Source organism: Pipistrellus kuhlii, unplaced genomic scaffold (assembly GCF_014108245.1).
Source record: "Pipistrellus kuhlii isolate mPipKuh1 unplaced genomic scaffold, mPipKuh1.p scaffold_m20_p_28, whole genome shotgun sequence".
Taxonomy (NCBI): domain Eukaryota; kingdom Metazoa; phylum Chordata; class Mammalia; order Chiroptera; family Vespertilionidae; genus Pipistrellus; species Pipistrellus kuhlii.
This window is the reverse complement of record NW_023425527.1, coordinates 1,430,933-1,456,106: the sequence shown is the minus strand read 5'-3', so window position 1 is coordinate 1,456,106 and position 25,174 is coordinate 1,430,933. Positions and strand designations below refer to the sequence as shown.

Sequence of the window (25,174 nt, the reverse complement as noted above, 5' to 3'; positions counted from 1 at the left end):
CTGCACAGAAACACTGCAGCAAAACAGCCCCTCGTGCTAGAGTCTGCAGCTTGTTCCCTCGCGGACCCTTCCGGTCTTCCTGAGCCCTGGCCTGGCCCGTGCCCGCATCTAGGATTGGCTCAAAGGAAGAAGACATCGACAGGGGCGAGGGCCAGCGACAGGCCTCCGACTCGTGCAAGAGCCCGCGGTGGGCCAGCAGCCTGTGGCCGGGATGAACAGGAAGTTGCTGTTCCCCATGGGATCTGCTAGAACACATGTGTCAAACACAAGGCCCGCGGGCCAAATCCGTCCCGCCAGGCCTTGCAATGTGGCCCGCACCGCGCTGTCATCACTGCACTCCGCTGCGTTTCCATCACAATGACAGTTTATGACTGTTCAGTAAACCATTCGGCCCGCGATTTAGGCTGGATTTTAGATTTTGGCCCCTTCTCTGATTGAGTTCGACACCCCTATGCTAGAAGATCATCCCAGCTGTAGGTAGTCACCCCAGATGAGCTAATAAGGTTCCCTGAGGCGGCTACATACAACCTCTCCTATGAGAACAGGTTTTAGACGGGGCTTAGCTAGCTGCTCAACTATGCCAGCTCTGTATCCCACAGTCCTGGCGAAGGGCAGCTCTCCTGAGGAGAGGTACCGATAAGAAGGCAAGATACTCTCACAAGACCAAAGCCACACACTTCTGGCAAGGATGTCAGGAATCCCTGCCTCAAAGCCTCGGCTGTGGGGAGAAGGCCTGCAGCGAGGTTCTGTGGCTACAGCCATGAGACGCCTCTCATAATACTTGGGACTGGGAGAGGTTTCCATTCACACGGCACCTGGGTCATCTTGACCTTGAGTTAGAAATTCTATAACGTAGGCCCAGCCAGAGCGGCTCAGTTGGTCGAGTGTGGTCCCGTGCACCAACAGGTTGCCGGTTCAATTCCAAGTCAGGGCACATAACCTGGGATGTGGGTTTGGTCCCAGGTTGGGGCACATTATGGAAGGCAACCAATCGATGTTTTTCTCTAACATCGATATGTCTCTTTTCCTCTCTCAAAGCATGTCTTTGGGTGAGGATTTTAAAAAAAAAAAAGAAGAAGAAATTCAACATCTGCTGATTCAGATCCTGGCTGGAAACAGAAAAGGTTCCTGTTGGGAATAAACATTTAAAACATCTCAAAGGGGTGACACGAACAGGAAGGGAGGGGAGGCTATTGAGCAGTGGAGGAAGGGGACTCACTTTTTGGGGGAAACTCTGGTCCTGGGTGGAGACCTGCCCTCAAGCACAAAATATAACCAGGAACCTGAGCATTCACCCCCAGGCCTTACCTGTGGGTACTGGCGGGAAGGCAGGGTGAATAAGGTTGCAACACAGACTTGGATTTTTTTTTTTTTTTTTTCAGTCTACTGCAGCGATTTCCAGCAGGTGTGCTGCACACACTGCTGTGCCACGAGAATTTTTAAAACGTTGCAATAACTGACTATTTAGTCAGGAGCATGAACCTCTTTCCCTGAGATGGTCAAATTTTAAAAAAATGACAACAGCCAATAGAACAGTAACTGTTCGGTGTGAATGAATCAAAATTATATCTTTCTTTCTTTTTTTGTCAGATTGGCAAAAAATATTTTTTTGGTGGGCGGCAGAGTTTTAGCAATTAGCTGATGTGCCATGAGATGAAAAAAGATTGAAAGTCGCTGCTCTAGAGAGTTGAGTAGCCCTAAAGAGAGTAATCAAAACACCAAGGTCAGAAGACAGCATAGGGGCATCCACCAAGGGGCCCAAGAAAGGACTGCAGTGGCCTGAGCTGTTCTCCGAGAGGAAAGGGGCTCTGAGGATTTTACCCCCAAAGCCCTGTCCAGCCACCCAGCAGCCTGGGGATCGACCAGAACCAGGGGAGGGGGCGAGCCTGCCTTGAGGGGCAACAGGACGTAGAAACACTTCCTTGTTCCCAAGACAATCACCCCACGCCTTTCCCTGGCCCAATTCCCTCCTTATCCCATCTCCCCACCCTCTTACCTCCCACCAACTCCCCTCCCATCCTGGCAACCCCTGGGAACTGTCAGGGAAGATCTCTGAGTCCACTCTGCAGCCTTTTCACTGGAGTCCTGGGCACCCCCCGGGCAGTCGGCCAGAGTGCCCAGGGCCTGCCTACTTGTTGGAGCAGATGGTGAGCGTGGCGCCTACAGAGAACACCCAAAAGGCCGGGTACAGAGCTTCCGTAAAGTCCTCCTTGTACTTGTACATCAGGTGGATCTTGTCGGCAGCAACAGCAAAGAAAATGACGAAGCCGTGGTCGCAGTTGAGAAGCACGCCAACCCGCGTGGCCTTGGTGGTGGGCAGGACTTTCTCCACGTTGTTGTGCCAGGCGGAGATCTTGGTGTTGAACCACTCCACGCACCAGGAGGCGCTGTTGCGGCCGAGCCGGCTCTCGGGGCCCTGGCGCGCCATGCTGCCGTAGCACACGCCCATCCCGCAGAAGTTGTTCTTCTGCAGCTCCACCTCCCAGTAGTGGATCCCTTTCTTGTAGCAGTGCAGGCCCAGCACCTGAGAACAGTAGGTGAACCTCTGGGGGTGTGGCCGGTACGTCTGGGGAGTTTCGGCCACAGAGGCCACAGTGTAGTTCTCCGACAGCGCCACCTTGCTGTAGGCGGTGTTGTAGTCCAGGATGACCTTAACAGCATCTACAAGAGCATCACCCCAAGCAATCAGTTAGAAGGGGCCCAGGTGCTCTCACTTTTAAACCTTTCCTCAAACGGTAGTAGTATCCATTTGTTTTATCCATTCCCCCAACCATCCATCTACCCATCTATCTATCTATTTACTAATGTATCCATCCATGCACCCACCCATCCATCTATCCATCTGTCCCTCCTCCTTCCATGCATCCATCTATCCACCTACTCATCCATCCATCCATCCACCCATCCATCCATTTATCCATACTGCCACACATCCTTCCATTTATCCATCTGTCCATCTATCCTTCCTTCCATCCATCCATCCATCCATCACTGAGGTCTAACTGAGAACATCAAGTTCCGGAGAGAGCAAGAGGGGTAAGATCCAGAGTCCTGGCCGAGGAACCGGCCTCGAGGAAGTGAATAGAGAAAGGAGAAAGAAGATGGAGTCACGTGAGATGGCAGTGAGAGGATGAGGGAGGCCCCTTCTGAGCACCTCTCTTCTCTGTGAGGCAGAAGCTGGGCGGGAGAGGGAGAAGTTACGGCAGGTGGCAAGGCTTTGGAATGGCAGGGAGTCAAAAGGAAAACCAAGGAGAGAGCTGGCAGCGGGACCGGTGGGGTTCCGGCAACAGCCACGGCCAGCAGGCACTACTCACACGCCAGGAGCTCAGGTCTGGACTTGGCTAAGAAGTTCTCCAGCACCTTGGCCTTGAGAGCCGCCGAGTTTGGCTGCACTGCGCTGGGTTTGGCTGCAGCTGGGTGAGGAGACAGAGAGCCACTTTCAGAACAAATTCAGAGACCTCCCCACTGCCCCTTGTCCACAAGAACTCACCCTCCGAGCCAGCTTGTTTTAAATCCACTAACTGCTCCGAGGACTCAAAGGTGGGAAGCTTGCTGGGTGAGACAGCAGCGGCGGCTGGGGATGAGGAAGGAGGAACATATGTTGGGGACATGGCACAGAGTGACCTGATGGCCTCTACTCCCTTCTAAGCTGATTTTCAAGAGTCACTTCTGCCCAGCCAGTGTGGCCCAATGGCTAAGTGTCCACTCTATGGACTGGAGTTAGATTCCCGGCCAGGGCACATGCCCGGATTGCAGGTTCAATCCCGAGTGGGAGGCGTGCAAGAGGTAACTGATTGATGATTCTCTTTCATCATTGATACCGCTCTCTCTCCCTTCCTCTATGAAATCAATAAAAAAATATATTTTTTTAAAACTTAAAAATGGTGAAAGCTTGGGGAGGGATGAGAGGATAATGGGGGAAGAAAAGGGACATATGTAATACTTTCAACAATAAAGATTTATTTAAAAAAAAAAAAAAAAGAAGAAGAAGAAGAAGAAGCAGCAGCAGCCCTAGTTGGTTTGGCTCAGTGGACAGAGCATTGGCCTGCGGACTCAAGGTTCCCAGGTTGGTTTTTTTTTGGTTTTTTTTTAAAGACACATCTTTTTTTTTTTTTTTTTTTTTAAATATATATTTTATTGATTTTACACAGAGAGGAATTGAGAGGGACAGAGAGTTAGAAACGTCGATGAGAGAGAAACATCGACCAACTGCCTCTTGCACATCCCCCACTGAGGATGTGCCCGCATCAAGGTTCCCAGGTTTGATTCTGGTCAAGAATATGTACCTTGGTTGCAGGCACATCCCCAGTGGGGGGCATGCAGGAGGCAGCTGATTAATGTTTCTCTCTCATCGATGTTTTTAACTCTCTATCCCTCTCCCTTTCTCTCTGTAAAAAAAAAAAAAAAAAAAAAAAAAAAAAAAAAAAATCAATAAAATATATATATTTTTTAAAGACTGAACCCCTTGTATTTTGGTTTATAAAGTTTATTTTTTAAAAAGAAAGAAAAACAGAGCAGAATCGCATAACTTACGAACTTTCTTGGGTTTCTTTTCTTCTTCTGGAAAAAAAAAAAAAAAAATTCCAGAATTAAGGCACTGTGAAGCACAACACAATGACACTTTCAAAAGACCATACTAACATTCATTTGTGTGAATGTGACCCATCCGGATAAAGCTAGGATGGTTTAACTTGACAAAGATAACAGGCCAATAACTCCATGGTGATTGGTGTGGGGGAGGGACTGGCGCTTGAAGAGCATGATGGGATTTTCCGGGGTAATGGAAATACTTTATCTTGATGTGGGTCACAGTACCATACACGAATTCACTGGTCAACATTCCTCTAACTGCATTTAAGATCTGCGCATTTTACTGGACGTAAATTGTATCTCCATAAAAGGAAAAATGCAAAAAGCAAAACTAGAGTCAGCAAAAAACAATGTGCTGGCCAAGTAGCGCAACAGTCCTTAAGAACCACCTTGGAGCAGCGGCTGCCAGGCTGGGAGCGGCCAGGCCCGGAGCAGCAGCAGCCAGGTCCAGAGCAACTAGGTCGGGAGCGGCGGTGACCAGACCCGGAGCAGCTGGTTGTGGAACAAACCAGAGCAACAGAGGCCAGGCCCGGAACAGCCAGGCCCGGAACAGCCAGGCCCGGAACAGCTCGCTCTTCGCCTGCCCCTGCCCCATGGCTGACTCTCAGACATGGCTGGAAACTTTTGTGGGAACTTGAGGGTCTGCTGAATCAAGTGATGAAGGCTTAGATCTGGATGTGTTGAGTTAGCATAGGGCTGGGGTGTTGATCTGTGAGTGCCTTGGGTGGGGCCCGGATGAGGCTGGTTGACCTATTTGGAAATATCTTTTGTGTGAAATGTATCATTGGGCATGTGGTGGTATTATTGATATGAGAAAATGCTAAGTAACTGATTTACTATCTGAAAAGGGATTTACTATCGGGGAAAGGGAGGGAGGAAGAGACTGAACATAAACTGCACCTATGGATGAGGACAATGGGGGATGGGGAGGGGGCGGAGGGTGGGGTGGGAACCTGGCGGAGGGGGGAAGAAATGAGGAACCTTTGTACCAATATGAACAATAAAGGTTGATTTAAAAAAAAAAAAAAAAAAAGAACCACCTTGGAGCGTGTGCCTATGGAGACCGTCTTAGCAAAGAAGTCAGCGGTGCTCCGAGCGTCGGCCCAGCCAGCAGCAGCAGCCTCCCGGGGAGCCCGTAGGAAATGCACATTCTCAGGCCCCACTCCGGAGCTGCTGTTCCAGGCCACTCGAATATCCAGTGCTCGCGGGTCAGATGGCACACACAGCCCCTCCCAGCACCCAGGCTCCGCAGTGATTTGTGAGGGGCTGTGCCCATCGGCCAGGAGCGGCGACGCCGGTGACTGTCCCAGCCGGCCCCGCCAGCCACGGCCGTGCTGCTGCCACAGGGACGGGGGGCTACTTACTCGGGGCCTTCTTCACGGGGCGTGTGGGCTTTGGCGTGGGCGCCGTGCCATGCTCTGCAGGCTCCCCTGTGCCAACAAAGAAGGTGCTCGTTGATGGGGCTCCTCCAAAACACCCCAAAAGCCAGCTTTGCCACAGGCGGGCGGCAGCGGGTTTACAAAGACAGCCACCCCCACATCCCACCCACTCTCGCCTCCCATCCTTTACAAGGGCTGGAAGACGGGTCATAGGAGGACCAGTCTGGGGCGTCTCCTCTTTCCTCTGGCTTCACTTGTAGCTGGGGTCCAGTCTTTTCCCACCAGCACCCAGCTCTGTGACCTCTGCCCCCTCTCTGAGCTGCAGCGTCTGCCAGCGCACAGCGGGAGGAGGCCCCTGCTCATCGTGATGACACAGAGGTGCCTGGAGCTCCTTCCCTCTGGGTTTCCGGCCCTCCCGCTCCCCAGACCAGGCACCACGGAGGTAGCAGGGGTGGCTAATTCATCCACCGATTATGCTCCTCCATGGGACCAAGCCCTCCCTGAGGAGGAACTGGGAGTCTTCGTGGCAGGGCCCCTGAAACTAAGTCCCAATGCTTGGGATCAAGGCCCTCTCTTGTACCCCAAAATGCCGAGGGGACCCATCCAGATTCAGGGGTCTCCGTGGGGCTCCGTGGGGGGCGGGTGCTGACGGTTACCTGAGGTGATGGGCTCCTCGGACTTCCTGAGGCAGCGCTTCAGGTCGTTTTTGATGTCTACAGTGCTCTGGTAAACGCCCTTTATCAGCTCTTGATTCAGCTCCACCTTGGGGACGTAGACTGGCTTCGTTGAGACAGCCTGCAGCTTTGCCGCTTTCTGGAACAAGCCAGGGGGTCAGCGCAGGTGGCTCCGGGAAGCCAGGCCCTGGACTCAGCCTCCAGAACCCCAGGGGAACTGCCCTGCGCCCACTCCCACCCACCCCGCAGGGGGGAGTCCCATCAGCCTTCCCAGTTATAGGCCTGGGGTCACTGGGCATTCAAGTGCCACTTTTAAGACAGTGATCTGGAACTGAAAGGACCCTCAGAGGTTGCTCCCCTGACAGATGGGGAAACGGAAGTCTAGAGGTGACACGTGACCTGCCAGGAACTCTGCCAATCAGTGGCAGGGACAAAGCTGGGACCCAGGTCCCCTGACGGCCATGGAAAATGCTCCCTCCACTTCTCCAGCTGTGGCTGGGCCAGTGTGGGAGACTCAGGACCAGCTGTGAACACAGGTTCTGGGATGGACAGGGAGGTCTCAAGGTGCAGGACTCAGAGAGGGCACATCGGATGAAAAGGAAGGGACTTCCGGGCTGTCCCAAACTTTGAGACTAGAATCAGGTCACAGAATATCAAGAGGCCTAAATGTGGATTCAGAACCCATCACAGAGAGCTCCAGGCAGCTACTCCAACACACCAGAATGAGAAGAAACCAACACCCTCCAGTCACTCCTTACCCTCCCCCAACCTGAACAAGGAAGCTGGGCCTAGGAGGGGTCGGAGCACATCACCCAATCAATGGGCTCACCAGAACGCCCACTGCATGCCAGGCATTATGCAAGGGCTGGACATGTCTGGAAGAAAGGTGGCCATACAGGATGGGCCACACGGAACGGAGCCGACAGCCTAACCAGTGGTCGGCAAACTGCGGCTCGAGAGTCACATGCAGCTCACGAGCTGCGGTTTGCCGCTCTGTTGACTAATGAGTTTGCCAACCACTGCCTTAGGGAAAAACACTTAAAAAAACATTTTAAGCCGAAACCGGTTTGGCTCAGTGGTAGAGCGTCGGTCTGCGGACTGAAAGGTCCCAGGTTCGATTCCGGTCAAGGGCATGTACCTTGGTTGCAGGCACATCCCCGGTAGGGGGTGTGCAAGAGGCAGCTGGTCGATGTTTCTCTCTCATCGATGTTTCTAGCTCTCTATCTCTCTCCCTTCCTCTCTGTAAAAAAATCAATAAAATATATATTTTTTAAAAAACAAAAAAACATTTTAATAATGTACTAATGTCTTTAACTGGAAGTCAAAACTTCTGGGTAAGGGCAATGCCAAAAAAAAAAAAAAAAAAAAAAAAAGATGAGTCTCCTGGATGGGCCAGACTTAATCAGGTAAAAGGCCTGAAAAGGGGAACTGGGCCTTCCTAGAGGGAGAATTTCCCATGAGCTTTGAAGGAAGCTGCCAAGTTGGGAGAGGGCCATGTGGCAAGGAACTGCGGCAGCCTCTAGGAGCTGAGCGCGCACAGCCAGCTTTCCAAGAAAGCGGGGACCTTGGTCCTGCACCATGCGGAACCGGGTTTCCCAACCACCAAGGAAGCTCCAAACGGAACGCAGCCTGTGAGAGACCCTCAGAAGACAGCCCCCTCAGCCACGCCCAGCCTCCTGAGCCACGGGAAGTGTGACACAGTCCATGTAAGATCTGAGCCACTGTGCTTGTGGTGAGTTGTCACACAGCATCTAAAACGAATACAGCCGCCCTATCTGGTTTGGCTCAATGGAAAGAGAATCGACCTGCAGACTCAAGGGTCCCAGGTTCGATTCCGGTCAAGGGCATGTACCTTGGTTGTGAGCACATCCCCAGTAGGCAGCTGGTTGATGTTTCTCTCTCATCAATGTTTCTAACTCTCTCTCCCTCTCCCTTCCTCTCTGTAAAAAAATCAATAATATATATTTTTAAAAATAAAGAAAAATAACAAATAAAAAATACAGCCTGTGTGTCAGGGATGCTTTTGATGACCTCTCACAGACCCCCCACTCCCTGAGGCCCTGTTGCCCCTATAATCAACACCCTCAGGCGGGGCAGGAAGAGGGTTCAGCAATGGCCTCATCCAGACCCACCTCCAGAAACTCAAACTCGCCCCCCTTGGTCAGGGCAGCCTCAATCTCCTCCTTCACGGTCTGGATCTCCGTCTTCTTCTTGAGGAGGATCTGGTAAATGGTGTCGAACTTGCTGCTGACCCTCTTCTCCTCTTCCTTTATTTTCCGCGTGGAGCTGGCCTCGGAGGCGTCAATGAGCGCCTTCATTTCCAGGTATTCTTGTCGAATCTGGTCCATCTTCTTCTGCGCAGCATCCTAAGATGCCGACACAAGAAGACATCCATCAGGCCGGCAAAGCTACGCCCGTGGAACCAGGCGGAGCACAAAGGGGCACGACCACTTTGGAGAGCAATGTGGCAGTGTGTAGTGCGGTGGTTCTCAACCTTCCTTGAGAACCAACCGCTAGGCGACCCTGCTAGTGGTTCTCAACCTGTTGAGACCCACAGGTTGAGAACTGCTGCTGTAGAGCCTAAGACCATCGGAAAACACCGATATTTACATTACAATTCATAACAGTAGCAAAATTACAGTTGTGAAGTAGCAACAAAAATAATTTTATGGTTGGGAGTCACCATAAAAGGTCTCGGCATTAGGAAGGTTGAGAACCACTGTTCTAATGCATTTGAATACACTCAGACCCTGTGACCTAACTGCTGACTCAAGGAATATACTCCAGAAAAATCCCCACAGATGCACACGCAGCACTGTTTGAATTAGCAGAACCCTGGCAAGAGGAGGCTGAATATACAGGCTGGATGGACACTGGATGGACAATCAAACAGCAATGAGAATTAATGAAGTGGGGAGAAGCATTTCATACATTCGAAACATTTCATGAGGGAAAATCAACTTGTAGAAAAAGACACACAGTCCGGATGCTCTTCACAGAAAGCTTAGAGACGAACAGGACAGTAGCGTTTATTGCCAAAGGGAGGCACACCAACATAAAGCAGTATAAAGAAATCCATGCAAATAAATCCAGGATCGTGGTTACGTCCGGAAGGGAGGAAGGGGGATATCAGAAGGGAGGGGTGTAGAGTGAGGGCTTCAGCTGCATCGGTGACATTTTTCTTTTTTTTTCTTTTTTCTTAAGCTGGGGAGCAGCTCTTGGGTAATTTTTCTTTTTAAAGAGAGGATATGAAGCTGCTCTAGAAAATTTCTAGAGAGTATCACCTTCAGGAACTGCCTGCCCAATTCCATAGCCACTTGCCGGGTGTGGCTACAAAGCACTTGAAACGTCCCAATTAAGATGTGCTGTTGAGTGTGAGACGCACATTGGCTTTCAAAGACTGAGTACAAAAGGACTGCGAAATACCTCCTTAGTACACTTCACTGACTCTGTGTTGAAATAATCATTTTTTTGGATGTTCTAAGTTAAAATATATTATCGAAATGAATTTCTCGCGACGTAAAAATTAATCTGACGTTACAGAAAAGGCTCACGTTGTATTTCTATGGCACAGCAGTGCTCTAGCTCAGACTCAACATGAAACAGAAATGTACACAAGATGGGGAATATATAGGGAGATTGAAATTCAGTTATTTCTTTACCCAACCCCTTACCCTGCCATCTCCAATGTGGCCGCGAATGGCCCCCAGTGCTGTCTCAGTAAGAGAGCACCCCTGGAGTCTCAGGAGGGCACATGGCTGCGAAGCCACAGACTACATTTCCCAGCCTCCCTGTGGTGAGGCTTGATCACGTGACTAAGCCGCTCCTATTTGTGTATGAGCAGAAGTGATATACGCAACACTCTTCTTACTTGTGGCCGTTCTAGCAGGCTAGAACAGAGAAGGAATGGTGACTCAGCTTCCGCCAAACAGATGTGGAAAACACCCTAAGGAATTGTGACGCAACAGGAAGGAAAGACCGTGGAGCAGAGACACCCACCAGCCTGGGTGGCTGTGTCCGGCCTTGAACTATCCCAGTGAGCAAAATAAACTTCTATCTTATTTAAGCCTCTGGATTTTGGTAGTATCTTTGTTACAGCAGGTTAGCCTGCCCCCCAAACCCATACGGGTTTTTTCATGTGCTTCCTTTCACCTAAGGCTCACACCCCACTTCAGAAAGTCACGGCTCCATTATGCAGATGGGAAAACAAAGGCTCATGGATCTGCCGACTGGACCAACGTATCACAGGCTAAAGTGTAACAGAGCTAATATTCTTACCCAGGCTTCGTCTCCCTAAACTACAGCTGCCACAATAACACTAGATGCTGCAGCTCCAGGTCAGGGTATTTAAAAATCAAATCCTCCCCCTGGCTGGTTTGGCTCAGTGGATAGAGCATCAGCCTGTGGACTGTAAAGTCCTGGGTTCAATTCCAGTCAAGGGAGCATGCCCGGGTTGCGGGCTCAGTCCCAGGTAGAAGGCGTGCAGGAAGCAGCCAATCGGTGGTTATCTCTCATCATTAATATTTTTTTTCTCTCTCCCCCTCTCCCTTCCTCTCTGAAATCCATAAAAATATGTTTTTTAAATATGAGAATAAATAAAAATCAGCCGAATCCGGTTTGGTTCAGTGGTAGAGCGTTGGTGTGCGGACTGAAAGGTCCCAGGTTCGATTCCGGTCAAGGGCATGTACGTTGGTTGCAGGCACATCCCCGGTAGGGGGTGTGCAAGAGGCAGCTGGTCGATGTTTCTCTCTCATTGACGTTTCTAGCTCTCTATCACTCTCCCTTCCTCTCTGTAAAAAATCAATAAAATATATTTAAAAAAATAAAAAAATAAAAATAAAATCTTTTGACATAAACGCAATGCAGCCTTATAAAAATTGTGGAAACTAGAAGTAGAAAAAATTGTCCCTGAGTCTATCACTCTAACACTTACACAACTATCCTTTTCCTAGACTACTTATTTTGAAAAAATTCTTTACAGCCGAAACCAGTTTGGCTCAATGGATAGAGCGTCGGCTTGGGGACTGAAAAGTCCCGGGTTCGATTCCGGTCAAGGACATGTATCTTGGTTGCGGGCATATCCCCAGTAAGGAGTGTGCAAGAGGCAACTGATTGATGACTCTCTCTCATCGATGTTTCTAACTCTCTATCTCTCTCCCTCCCTCTCTGTACAAAATCAATAAAATATATATATAAAACTTTGAGGGGGAAAAAAAAAATTCTTTACAGATGTAATTAAGGTAGGACTCTTGAGATGAGATTATCCTGGATTAACCAGGTGGGTCCTAAATCCAATGACAAATGTCCTTGTTAGAGAATGAAGAGAAGTCACCAAGGGAGGAAGAGGCCATGTGAAGACAGAGGCAGAGGTTGGAGTAATGAATTGTAACATAAATATCTGTGTTTTCTGATGATCTTAGGCTCTACAGCAGCAATTCTCAACCCATAGATTGAGACCTAAGACCTAAGACCATCGGAAAACACAGATACTTACATTACAATTCATTAACAGTAGCAAAATTACAGTTATGAAGTAGAAACAAAAATAATTTTATGGCCGAAACCGGTTTGGCTCAATGGATAGAGCGTTGGCTTGGGGACTGAAGGGTCCCGGGTTCGATTCCGGTCAAGGGCATGTATCAATACTTTGGTTGCGGGCATATCCCCAGTAGGGGGTGTGCAAGAGGCAGCTGATTGATGACTCTCTCTCATCGATGTTTCTAGCTCTCTATCTCTCTCCCTTCCTTTCTGTATAAAATCAATAAAATATATATTTAAAAAATAATAATAATAACTTTATGCTTGGGGGTCACCACGACATGAGGAATGCATTAAAGGGTCGAGGCATTAGAAAGGTTGAGGACCACTGCTGTAAGCTCAGTCTGCTGCAATTTGTGACACTAGTCCTGGAAAACAAAGGCACTCCCTTCTTACAGCGAGCAACGCCAGTGGGCATACACTTTTTTGCTCCCTGTTTTTCTCCCACTTAAATCATAATCTCGCCCTGGCCAGCATTGCTCAGTGGTCAGAGCATTGGCCCACGCACCGAAGGGTCATGGGTAAGATTTCCAGTCAAGGGTGCATCCCTGGCTTGCAGGTTCCATCCCTGGCCCCGACTGGGGGGGGGGGGGGGGGGCGCCATTCAGGAGGCAACCAATCAATCGTTTCTCTCTCTCTCCTCTGTCTCTCTCCCTTGCCCTCCCCCCTTTCCACTCTCTCTGAAAAGCAATGGGAAAAATATCCTCTGTTGAAGATTAACAAAAAATAAATCACAATCACGGTCTACATTACTAGTTTTCAACACTAAGTTTTATTATTATTGTTGTTGTTGTTAATCCTCACCCTAGTATCAGTGTGAGAGAAACACATCACTTGGTTGCCTCCCACACATGCCCCAACTGGACCAGGGATCGAATCGGCAACCCACGTATGTGCCTTGGACCAGGAATCAAACCAACAGCCCTTCGTTGTGTGGGCTGATGCTCTAACCACTGAGCACACTGGTCAGGGCTCAACACAAATTTTTAATGATTCCCCCAACCTTGGGCTTGTAGCTAGTCTCCTGTTTGGGTCTGTGAAGGCTCTCTCCTGGACACACAGCTTCTGGAATGTTTTACAAGATGGATGTTTAATTCTGACACTGTGAATGAACCCACCATGAGCCTCATGGAGATCACAGCTGAGCCTGTCCTGCCTGGAGGCAGAGGGAGGCCCAGGGCCGGGGCTGGTGGTAGAGAGCCCTGTCACTCACCCGCACATCCTTCTGCCTGGCTCTCACATCCTCCAGCGCTCTCACTGCACCGTTGATCTGGCCGTACATGACCGTCAGTTTATACTTCAGCTTGGCCTGCAGAGAAAACAACACAGGGTGAGAGAACCCCTGGGCCCAGCCCCCACCAGCACCCAACTCCGAACCATCCCCTGAGCCTGCTTGTTAGCTCTTTTATTTTTTAAATTTTAAATATATTTTATTGATTTTGTACAGAGAGGAAGGGAAAGAGATAGCAAGCTAGAAAGATCGATGAGAGAGAGTCATCGATCAGCTGTCTCTTGCACACCCCCTACTGAGGATATGCCCGCAACCAAGGTACATGCCCTTGACCGGAATCGAACCTGGAACCTTTCAGTCCCCAGACCGACGCTCTATCCACTGAGCCAAACCGGTTTCGGCTTGTTAGCTCTTTTAAGCATTCTCATATTTACTACCTCGCTTCATCCCTTTAGGGAGATGGTGCTGTAAATACAGGATTTGGAGCCAGACAGGCCAGGGCTCCAGTTCCCAGCTGTCCAACTGCCTCTCACCTCGGTCTCCTTGGCCACTAACGAGATACAACTGTTCCCGCCTCACAGGGCTGGTGGGAGTGACGTGAACGACCCAGAAACAACAGGAGTCCTCAGCCCACTAGTGAGGTGTAAACTGCATGTCAGCTTGGGCGATGATGAGCTGTGTCCCCAGCACCCGCTTTACAGGTGACCAAACTATGGCAAGGAAGACCGCGGGGCGGTCAGGCTCACAAAGAGGGACAAAGCGAGCTGGGACAGCTGCTTCAGCTTCAGGCAGATGAGGTCATTCAAAGCAGCCCTCCCCGCTGCAAGCAACCAGGAAAGCAGACAGGGGAGGGTTACAGAGCCAAGATCCAGGAGGAAAAAACACCCAGAGATAAGCCTGGCACCTGCCAGTTCCAGAAGGCAGCTGGGAGGGCCTGTCAGCTCAGGGAGGCATGGGAACAAAATCAGAGTCCAGAGCTCACTCGGTAAACCCCACAGGTGGGGACCTGCAAGGGCCACACCCTAAGAATAAAGAATAAGCCAGCCATAGACCAGCCCATTGCCAGCTCAGTCCCTGACACTGAATTAAGGGGATTCAGAATTGCTAGGCCCCTAGCCACCAGCAGAAACAAAGATAAACTGCACACAAAGGAAGATAATATTATCCAAAGCCTCTTACTATTTCTTTTTTTTTCTTTAATATATTTTACTGATTTTAAAAAATATATATTTTATTGATTTTTTACAGAGAGGAAGGGAGAGAGATAGAGAGCTAGAAACGTCTATGAGAGAGAAACATCGACCAGCTGACTCTTGCACACCCCCCACTGGGGATGCGCCCCGCAACCAAGGTACATGCCCTTGACCGGAATTGAACCCGGGACCTTTCAGTCCACAGACCGACGCTCTACCACTGAGCCAAACCGGCTTCGGCTATTTTATTGATTTTTTACAGAGAGAAAGGGAGAGGGATAGAGAGCTAGAAACAATCAATGAGAAACATCGACCAGCTGCCTCCTGCACACTCCCCACAGTGGATGTGCCCACAACCAATGTACATGCCCTTGACCGGAATCCAACGTGGGACTTTTCAGTCCACAGACCGACACTATGGAGCCAAAATGGTTTCGGTGGCCTCTTACTATTTCTATAAATTTTCATAATATCTTAGTCCCTACCTCCCTGCTCAGGTGAAATGTTGGGGCATAAAAAGGGGGAGCAAAATAGCCACCACCACCGTCACAACCACAGGCAGTGTTTATTATGTGCCTGCTGCAAGACTTGCTCCAGGCCAGTGGTCGGCAAACTCATTAGTCAACAGAGCCAAATATCAACAGTACAACGACTGAAATTTCTTTTGAGAGCCACATTTTTTTAAACTTAAACTTCTTCTGACGCCACTTCTTCAAAATAGACTCGCCCAGGCCGTGGTATTTTGTGGAAGAGCCACACTCAAGGGGCCAAAGAGCCGCATGTGGCTCGCGAGCCGCAGTTTGCCGACCATGGCTCTAGTGCTTTGCCTGTATTGAAGCTAAGGGCAAAACCGTGAAGTTGCAGTTACCTGCCCTCTACAGAGGAGGCCACTGAAGCACAGAGTATTAATTACGTAGGTGGTTTGACTGATATTACGTCGCTATTAACTGGTGTTACAAGATCCTAGTGTTTCAGTTACAGACACGCGTCCAAACCGAGCACACAATTTCTAGGCGGGAGAAGGGGAGTGAAGGTGTGGGGGGAGGGAGGGGATATTTTTACTTCCCCTAATTAGCTGGTTCAACACACGCTGACCCTCCCTTCCTCTTTCCTGCCTCTCCCACTCCACTAGAGATATTCAGGGCTGAACCTGACCTGGAAAGAGTCCAAGGCCACACTAACTCGACCCGAAAGCCCCAGTCCCTAATGATGTTTCAGACTCGACCTCTGAGACAATGCCCTTTGCGCTGGCCTCTCAGAGTGGCCAAGACGAACTGGGCCAAAGGCTGAAGGCCAGGCCCCGCAGACCACACCCAGCAGGTCTCAGAGCTGGAAGAAACCTCTAGCCGCGGGGGAGAAAGGCCTCCAACCGTTTTTTGCCTCTGAGAGCCAGAGCCACTCTTAGTAGCGAACTCCCAAACTCTGTATTTTGAAAGGTTTTATCCACCATGAATCACACAGACCTAACAGTCCCCTGTTGGAGGATAGGGGCCCACACCGCTCCAGACAAAAGGAAATCGGCCCAAGGACTGTAATAGCCACAACAATTCCCTAATTCAAGGAAATTCTAAGGATCCCTTCGCAGCCTGGGGACTTGATCCTCCACGTGGGAGGTACCGGAATCCTGAGACACACACACACACACACACACACACACACACACACACACACACACCCGCGTGAGTGATGGAGACAAGCCAGTTGCCCAAGGCTGTGGCACTACCCTTGTCTAGGCTGGCTCTGCCCCCAGCAGTGAGCAGAGCAGCAGGGCTGGAAAAGGAGCGTGGTTGCTGAAACCAGTTTGGCTCAGTGGTAGAGCGTCGGTCTGCGGACTGAAGGGTCTCAGGTTCGATTCCGGTCAAGGGCATGTATGTTGGTTGCGGGCACATCCCTGGTGGGGGATGTGTAGGAGGCAGCTGGTCAATGTTTCTCTCTCATCGATGTTTCTAACTCTCTGTCCCTCTCCCTTCCTCTCTGTGAAAAACCAATAAAATATATTTAAAAAAAAAAAAAAAAAAAAAAAAAAAGGAGCGTGGTTAAAGGACTCAGCCAGGACAACAGGGGGAGAGTGGAGGTGGTGGGGACAGGCCTATTACAAGAATCAAAAAGAAAACCATGCCCTAACTGGTTTGGCTCAGTGGATAGAGCATCGGCCTGAGGAATGTAGGGCCTGCAGGGCCCAAGGTTCGATTCTGGTCAAGGGCATGTATCTTGTTTGCAGGCACATCCCCAGTAGGGTGTGTGCAGGAGGCAGCTGATCTATGTTTGTCTCTCATCGGTGTTTCTAACTCTCTATCCCTCTCCCTTCCTCTCTGTTAAAAAAAAAAAAATCAATAAAATATATCATAAAAAACAAAAGCAAAACCCGTGCCCTAACTGGTTTGGCTCAGTGGATAGAGCCACAGCGTTCGGACTGAAGGGTCCCGGGTTCAATTCCAGTCAAGGACATGTGCTTGGGTTGTGGGCTCAATCCCCAGTAGGGGGTGTATAGGAGGCAGCCAATCAATGATTCTCTCTCACCACTGATGTTTCTATCTCTTTCTCCCTCTCCATTCCTCTATGAAATCAATAAAAAATATTTTAAAAATAAAATAAAGCAAAACGTGTCCAGCTGTGTGGTTCAGCAGTTGAGCACTGACCCAGCAACCAAGAGGCCCCAGTGGCGGGTTTGATCCCCTGTAGGGGTGCCTGTCAGAGGCAGCCAATCGATGATGTTCCTCTCTCGTTGATGTTTCTATCTCTCTATCCCTCTCCCTTCCTCTCTCTAAAAATCAACATAAATATATATTTTTTAAATGAAAACACATGTATGGCATACAAATAAACTGGGTGCAGACTCCAGCTCTGGGCCCTGGAAGTTGAGAGGGGTGGGTCGGAGGCAGACTAAGAAGGGCCCTCCTGCTGAAACCGGTGTGGCTCAGTGGATAGAGCTTAGCCCTGCGGACTCAAGGGTCCCAGGTTCGATTCCGGTCAAGGGCATGTACCTTGGTTGTGAGCACATCCCCAGTAGGGGGTGTGCAGGAGGCAGCTGATCGATGTTTCTCTTCTCATCGATGTTTCTAGCTCTCTAACCCTCTCCCTTCCTCTCTGTGAAAAATCAAAGGGGGGGCCCCTCCTGCACCTACTTGCCTTCTGCCTCCCTAGATAAGAACTTCTAGAAGGGCCCTTGGCCAGGAGGAGCCCCGCTGTCCCAGTCTCCAGGGGCAGGCCCAGGCACCTTCCCAAGGCACAGATCTGGGCAACCTGATACTCTGCCCAGCGAGCTCACCTCCCGGCTGGGTGGGGCAGTAACAGAAATGAGCGTTCACTGTAACACACTGCGGATAGGCCGCTTCATTTAATCCTCCCGATAACCTTCTGGGATGAGTACTGTCATTATCCCTTTTTACCGGTTCCCGGCTAGGAAGCAGCCAGCATTCAAACCCGGGTCTCCGCATCCAGCTCTGCCCGGAGCCCCGTCAACCAGCCACGCCCACCTGGCCCACAAAGCACTTCCCGCACAGCTCCTCTCCTCTCTCCCACGGAATGCCACCAATCCCACTGAACAGAGAACTGCGGTGACTTGCCCTAAACCACAGCGGATACGGGCCAAGCAGGCTCCCGTGAGGAACAGAGAAGACCCAGGCGGCTGGGCCTCGGAGGGTCAACTCCCCCGGCAAGGCCTGGAGGTCCGGCTTCTGAGAACCCAGCTCAGATTTGGGAGGAGCAGGCCAGGTGGGGGAAGGGCTGTGGCCAGAGAAATAGTGAGAGCCTGCACCCAGGTCTTGGCGCTGCTACACACCTCCCCACGGCTCAGGTCTGCTTGGACCACGCGAAGACAGTCCGTGTTCTCCGTGACAGTGCTGGGAGAAGGAAAGGACATCGAGGCACGCTTGGGAGCTTAGACTGACATAACCGAAGGTGGTCTGGTGACACCTTTTCCTCTGACAGGCCCTCCGAAGCCACTAAAACCATCCCAAACCTGGAAAACCCCTGAGAAGTCAACCTGGCCCCACCTCCTCATTGACTGAGGAGTCAGGCCCCGGGGCCAAATCCTGCCTCCCAGTCACAAGGCCAGAATGGAAGGTACTGTGCTGCCAGAGCGCCGGCTCTCCCTCCCACAGGTCTGCCGCGTCCTGTCCAAGCCCTCCCACTCGCAGGGATCCTCCCCAGTCCCTGCAGCTCTCCAGCTCTTCCGTGACTCTTGCTCACATGACCTCAACCCTCCACGCCGAGTCCCATGCCCTGGACTCTGTAGACCTGGTTAGAAGGCTGGTACCTGAAGAACCGTTGTCACACTGTTGGGTTGGCCCCTTACTGTATTCCTCGGGCTAAACTAACGTCCGTGGAACTCCATCTCCTCTGAAAAATGGAACTAAGCATAACACCCCCTCCTGGCTGTTGCCAGGATTTCATGAGGGAACAGAGGCAAACCTCCCGGGTTCCTGTTTGAGAGGGTTCAACCCCTTGTATGAACACCATCAGACAAGGTCTAAACTAAAGGCAGGCACCATCGCCTGTGTCTGCTGCCCCAGACCTCGGGCTCAGCAAAGCCCGTGTTTCCACGCAGGGGACCCAGCGAAGGCGGAGATGCCCAAGGGGAGCGCCCTGGGCACCCCCCCTGCAGGCAGCCCCACCAGGCCGCCCCTCTGCGGCCCCCCCCCCCCTACCTCCAGGTCGGCGCTGGCCTGGCTCAGGGGCGCCGGCGAGCAGGTCTTGTGCTCCACCAGGCAGATGTGGCAGATGCACTCGCCGTGCTCGGGGCAGAACAAGTCGCGGAGCCGGTTGTGCTGGGGGCACTTGCGCTGCAGCAGGTCCGGGACGGGCGGCTGCAGCGGGTGGTCCTTGAAGGCGGGGCTGTCGAGGTGCGGCCGCAGGTGCTCCCGGCAGAAGGAGGCCATGCACACGAGGCACGTCTGGACGGCGGCCGCCTTCAGGCAGTGGTCGCAGGCCACCTGGCCGGCGGGGGCGGCGGCGGCCGCGGCGGCGCGGGAGGGCGGCGCCCAGCCGTCGGGCGGCTTGGCGCGGGCCAGCTCGGCCTGCGCGAACTGCTCCACCACCGTGCACAGCACCGTGTTCTTGCGGAGCTGCGGCCGCGCCGAGAACGCCGAGCGGCACTGCGGGCACTGGAACGGCGCGCCCTGCACGGCCCACGTCTCGTCCAGGCACGACCCGCAGAAGTTGTGGCCGCACGGCGTGGTGACCGGCACCTTGAAGAGCTCCAGGCAGATGGAGCACGTCAGCTCCTCGGCCAGGGACAGGTCCGCCATGGCCTCGCTGCTCGGGGGGCCGGAGGGGCCGTGCGGGGACCCGGAGTGAGTGCGGCACGGTCTCCCCGAGGCGGCCCGGGAAATGAAACTGAGCGGCGGGAGGCGGGCCCGCGGCCTTTCCAGAAGTCACGTGGGGCGGGGGGGCGGGGCCGGCAAACCGGGACCCGGGGGGTAGGGTAGGGTGCGGCGGGGTAGAGGGGGTTTGAGGTCGCTGCGGTCCGATGGGGAATAGGCGGTGTGCACGCTCGGGGCTTCCAGGTATCTGATGGAGAAACCGCGGCGTCGGGTGGAGAACCCCCGGTCGCCCAGAGCCCAGCCCAGAGCTAGTCCGGCTCCTGCCCGGAGCGCTCGCCACGACTTCTATCCTTCGAGGATTTGCTGGACCCGCGACGTCCCCAGCGCTCCACGAGCCAGGGGGCTTTATCAGGACAGGACTTAAAAAAAAATAACTGTAGCCGAAATTGGTTTGGCTCAGTGGGTAGAGCGTTGGCATGTGGACTGAAAGGTCCCAGGTTCGATTCCGATTCCGGGCAGGGGCATGTACTTTGGTTGTGGGCACATCCCCAGCGGGGGGGGGGGGGGGGGGGGGTGAGGGGGGTGGTCAGGAGGCAGCTGATCGGTGTTTCTGTCTATCCCTCTCTCTTCCTCTCTGTAAAAAAAAAATCAATAAAATATATTTAATAAATAATAAAATAAAATAAATGAAATAACTGTAGAATCAGTTCTACTGTTTCCCAAACTGTTGACATATGTGTACCCCTTGTATAACTTTCGTAACGCTGAGTTCCCATGAGAACGTAGAATTAGGCGCAGCTAAGCACGGTGCAGTGCATATCCCCACCAAACTCCCGTGCAACGCGTACCCCCACCAAACTCTTCCCGTACCCCTGGGGGTACGCGTACCACACTTTGAGAAACACTGGATGACTGCCTGCCCTTTTCCTTTTTTCTTTTTTTAAATCCTTACTTCCTTTTCCCTGGTCCTGCACTTTGCATTTCATTCTTGGATCCTTGAAGGCTGGAGCCCATAGTCACACGCTCATGCTTAAACTAGGTGACTTCTTTCCATTCCACCGCGATATAACATGATTTTATTTTTTTAAACTTCCAGTTCAACTTGACTAGGGTTTGGAGACATCCCAGTTTCACAGAGGTTTTTCTCTCACATACACTCAGATGACAATAATATTGGGATTTAAACACTTTTTTTTTTTAATTGTTTGCTTAGATTTATTTCCATTCTTCTATGTGTTTCCCCACCTCTGGCCAAAAAGTAGAAACAGCGAGTGTACAGGAGGCAGGAAGTGTTCCAGAGAGGGGATAGGGGGGCAAAGAGAAAAACCGCGTTTAAAGAGGAGTTAGTTGGAATTCTCATTGGAGACAGGGTGAGCAGCAAAAACAAAAAAGTCAATGTCATAGACTACTGCTAAAGTAATATGGTATCTATTACTTTATGTGGCACATACTGTGTGGTAGAAAAGTCACATACGTTAGTTTCTAAAATCCTTATAATTGCCCTAACCGGTGTGGCCCAGCGGATAGAGTGTCGGCCTGTGGACTCAAGGGTCCCAGGTTCGATTCCGGTCAAGGGCATGTACCTTGGTTGCAGGCACATCCCGTGTAGTGGGTGTGCAGGAGGCAGCTGATTGATGTTTCTCTCTTATCAATGTTTCTAACTCTCTGCCCCTCTCCCTTCCTCTTGTAAAAAGTCAATAAAAAAATATTTTTAAAATACTTATAATCTTTTCTAGACTTTCTAAACCCTACAAGACAGAAGTCCTTATATCCATTTTACAGGCGAGGGTCATGAATTTTATATAAAATAGGACTGGGATTCTCGCTCAGGATTGCTTACTCCACATCCTAATTCCTAGTTCCCCTACATCTATTCCTCCAGGCCCCTTGAGCCCACTTGTTCTTTTTTCATATCACATTGCTGCTTGTATAGGGAAGAGGAAGACAGAAGGTGAGGTGTGTAGGAAATGAAGATGTATGTACATGGTGTCTCATTTACTTCTCACAAATCTTTGAGGTGGGTATAATTATCTCAATACAGATGAGAAACCTGAGGCTTAGGGACACTAAATAACTTAACCTGAGACCATGGAGATTGGCATCCAGACTATCTGACTCCAGAAGGCAAGCATTTTTTCCTATGAAATGCTGTCCCTCAAGGGGAGGGATGGAGCAGTTTCCAGGAAATAAATAGCATAAAATCCCTCTAACCCAGCTCTCATGGGTGAGGCAGCCGGCTGACTCATGCCAGAATGTTTGTGGAAAGAAGAAATTCCACTTGGACATCTCCTGTCCATCAGTTTTTAGCCTGTCCTTCCTGATGGCCTGCTCCACCAGCCCCCTCAGCCATGTCTAAAAAGCAGCTTCCAATGCGTGAGCTTTCTCTGTTCTTCTGAAAAGCCATCGTGAAGTCTTGGAAGCCTACCTCTAACTGAGCCTCCCCCTCCACATAATCATTGTGCCTTCCAGTCTCCAGGTCTTACACAGACAACCACATCCAGAGCAGCTGGCATTTAGCACCAATATCAATTATTTGACAGCATCCAGTCTACAGCTCTCAATGGCTCTACTTAAAGTTGAGTTGTTGATTGAAACTGCATCCATCATGGCTCCAGATTTAACGAGGAGCTCAAGAACATCCTTTCTTTTTATTTATTTATTTTTAAAATATATTTTATTGATTTTTTTACAGAGGAAGAGAGAGGGATAGAGAGCTAGAAACATTGATGAGAAAGAACCATCGATCAGCCGCCCCCTGCACACCCCCCACCAGGGATGTGCCCGCCACCAAGCCACATGCCCCTGACCAGAATTGAACCTGGGACCTTTCAGTCCGCAGGCCGATGCTCCATCCACTGAGCCAAACCGGTTTCGGCTGTCCTTTCTTTTTAAATTGTCACTCAAGGATATGTGCTGGTTGGGCTTTGTTTTTTTGTGGTTTTTTGTTTGTTTGGTTTTTGTTTTTGTTTTTTGAGAGAGAGAGAGACATGGATCAGTTGCCTCCCTTACTTGTCCTGACCTGGGACCGTATCTGCAACCTAGGTATGTGCCCTAACTGGAAATCAAACTCGCAACCGCTTGATGTACGGGATGACACTTCAACTAACCAGGGCACCCAGCCAGGGCACTCAGCAATATCTTGTTGGCCTGCATGGCATGCAAAACGAAGCAGAGCCCACAGAAGGTTATCTGTTGCATTAACTTTAGCCTTACTAGATAAGAGACATGCACAAGCAAAAAATACGGGTTATTCCAAGCACTGGAGGCTAAAAATGCTAAGCCTTCATAGGGTTTTATCAACCTGTTCAACTCTAAACCAAGGAAGCTCTGAGTAAAGTTAAACTCGGTCGTGATTTTTCTTGACAAGTGTCTGCATTACCGGACAGTTTTACTTTTGTGTACACATAGACATTTTGTTTAATTTCAAAAATCACTTAAGACCCCAGAGGTTATAATTTTGCAAAAATTAAAATCAAGGAAAATTATAAAACTAAGGAAAATTATAAAGTTAGAAGCTGATGAAATGTGAGTTATGTTATTCCATTTGGTCTCTATTTCTGCATGTCATGACTTTTTAAATGTATCTTCTTTACTAAAATTCTAAGCATTATACTGTATTGTTTAAAAAATGGCCCTGGCCAGTTTTTCTCAGGGGTTAGAGTATCGACCTGTGGACTGGAAGGATCGCAGGTTCGATTCGGGTCAAGGGCATGCACCTCGATTGCAGGTTTGATTCCCAGCCCAGGTCAAGGTGTCCGGGGCAAGCAACCAAGTGATGTGACTCTCTCACATTAATGTTTCTCTCTCTTTGTCTCTCCCCTTCCCTTCCATTCTCTCTAAAAAACAATGGGGGAAAATATCCTTGGGTGAGGATTAACGGCAAGAACAAAAAGAATGTTTGTGAATTTTTGTTTCCCAGATGAAGGGCTGATTAAACAGTAAAAATTACTAGGAGGGACATATTTTATGTCTTTCAAATTCCATGCAGTAGATATTTACTAAGACCTACCCTGTTTCCCCGAAAATAAGACAGTGTCTTATATTAATTTTTTCTCCCAAAGTTGCACTAAGTCTTATTTTCAGGGGATGTCTTATCTTTCCATGCGCTAGGTCTTATTTTCAGAGGATGTCTTATTTTCGGGGAAACACGGTAGTAGACTAAATTCATCCCTTGGTGGTTAAAGCATATGCTTTGTTTTATCAATCTTTTAAAATTTGTGAAGACTTGTTTTATTACCTGAATGTGGTCTATCTTGTTACTGACTAGTGCCTGCAGGCATCTCTTTTTCCATCCTTTTATTTTCTCAAGATATTTTGTGTGTGTGTGAGTGTGTGTGTGTGTGTGTGTGAGAGAGAGAGAGAGAGAGAGAGAGAGAGAGAGAGAGAGAGAGAGAGAACAAAACATGGATCAGCTGCCTCCTGCACGCTCCCTACTGGATCGAGTCCTCAACCTGGGAATGTGCCCTGACCAGAATCAAACTGGCAAACTTTTGGTGTGTGGGACTAGGCCCAACAAACTGAGCCATACCAGCCCAGGCTCCATCCTTTTATTTCCAACTTATTTGTGGCTTTGCATCTAAAGTGTGGCTCTTACAGACAGCATATAGTCAGATCATGTTTTTGATGCATTCTACCGATTTCTGCCTTTAATTGGAACATTTACATTAAATTACTGATAAGGATTTACATCTGCCATTTGCTATATATTTTTGCCTTACATCTTTTCTGTTCTTCTCTCTCCATTATTGCCTTCTCACTATTTTTATTCCTTTGTTGTTTCTTCAAATATTCTCTCTCTCCTCTCCTGTAGGAACTCTGTAATGTTAGTATGCTTGTTGGTGTCTCACAGGTTTTTGAGGTTCTGTTCATTTTTCTTTATTTTTAAATTTTTTTCCCTCCTTTCTGTTTCACAGACTGGGTCATCTTAATTGATTTATAGCCAGATTCTTTCTTCTGCCTGCTCAAATCTGCTTCTAAGTTCCTCTCATGAATATTTTGTTTTGGTTACTGTACACTTCAACTTCAGAATTTATATTTGGCTCTTTAAGAAAAAACAAACACCCAAGCTGAAACTGGTTTGGCTCAGTGGATAGAGTGTTGGTCTGCAGACTGAGGGGTTCTGGGTTCGATTCCGGTCAAGGGCATGTTCTTTGGTTGTGGGCACATCCCCAGTGGGGGGTGTGCAGAAGGTAGCTGATCGATGTCTCTCTCATCGATGTTTCTGGCTCTCTATCCCTCTCTCTTCCTCTCTGTGAAAAAATCAATAAAATATATATTTTTAAAAACACCAATATTCTATCTTCAT

The 25,174-nt window shown here is 49.9% G+C and overlaps 1 protein-coding gene across 2 annotated transcripts; it reads right to left on the bottom strand.

Moving 5' to 3' along the window:
* Window positions 1–1,225: 1,225 nt before the first annotated feature.
* TRIM25 (tripartite motif containing 25) lies at window positions 1,226–19,953 on the bottom strand. Of its 2 annotated transcripts, XM_045587341.1 has the most exons (10): window positions 19,255–19,953; window positions 13,395–13,490; window positions 8,776–9,009; window positions 6,626–6,782; window positions 5,955–6,020; window positions 5,160–5,162; window positions 4,534–4,560; window positions 3,491–3,574; window positions 3,315–3,413; window positions 1,226–2,661 (listed from the first exon to the last, which is right to left on the bottom strand). In XM_045587341.1, the coding sequence occupies exons 1-10, from the start codon at window positions 19,852–19,854 to the stop codon at window positions 2,129–2,131; spliced, it is 1,899 nt and encodes a 632-aa protein (XP_045443297.1). In that variant the 5' UTR covers window positions 19,855–19,953; the 3' UTR covers window positions 1,226–2,128. The 2 variants fall into 2 exon arrangements, with proteins under 2 accessions (XP_045443297.1, XP_036310092.1); XM_036454199.2 differs by lacking the exon at window positions 5,160–5,162.
* Between the last annotated feature and the right edge of the window lie 5,221 nt (window positions 19,954–25,174).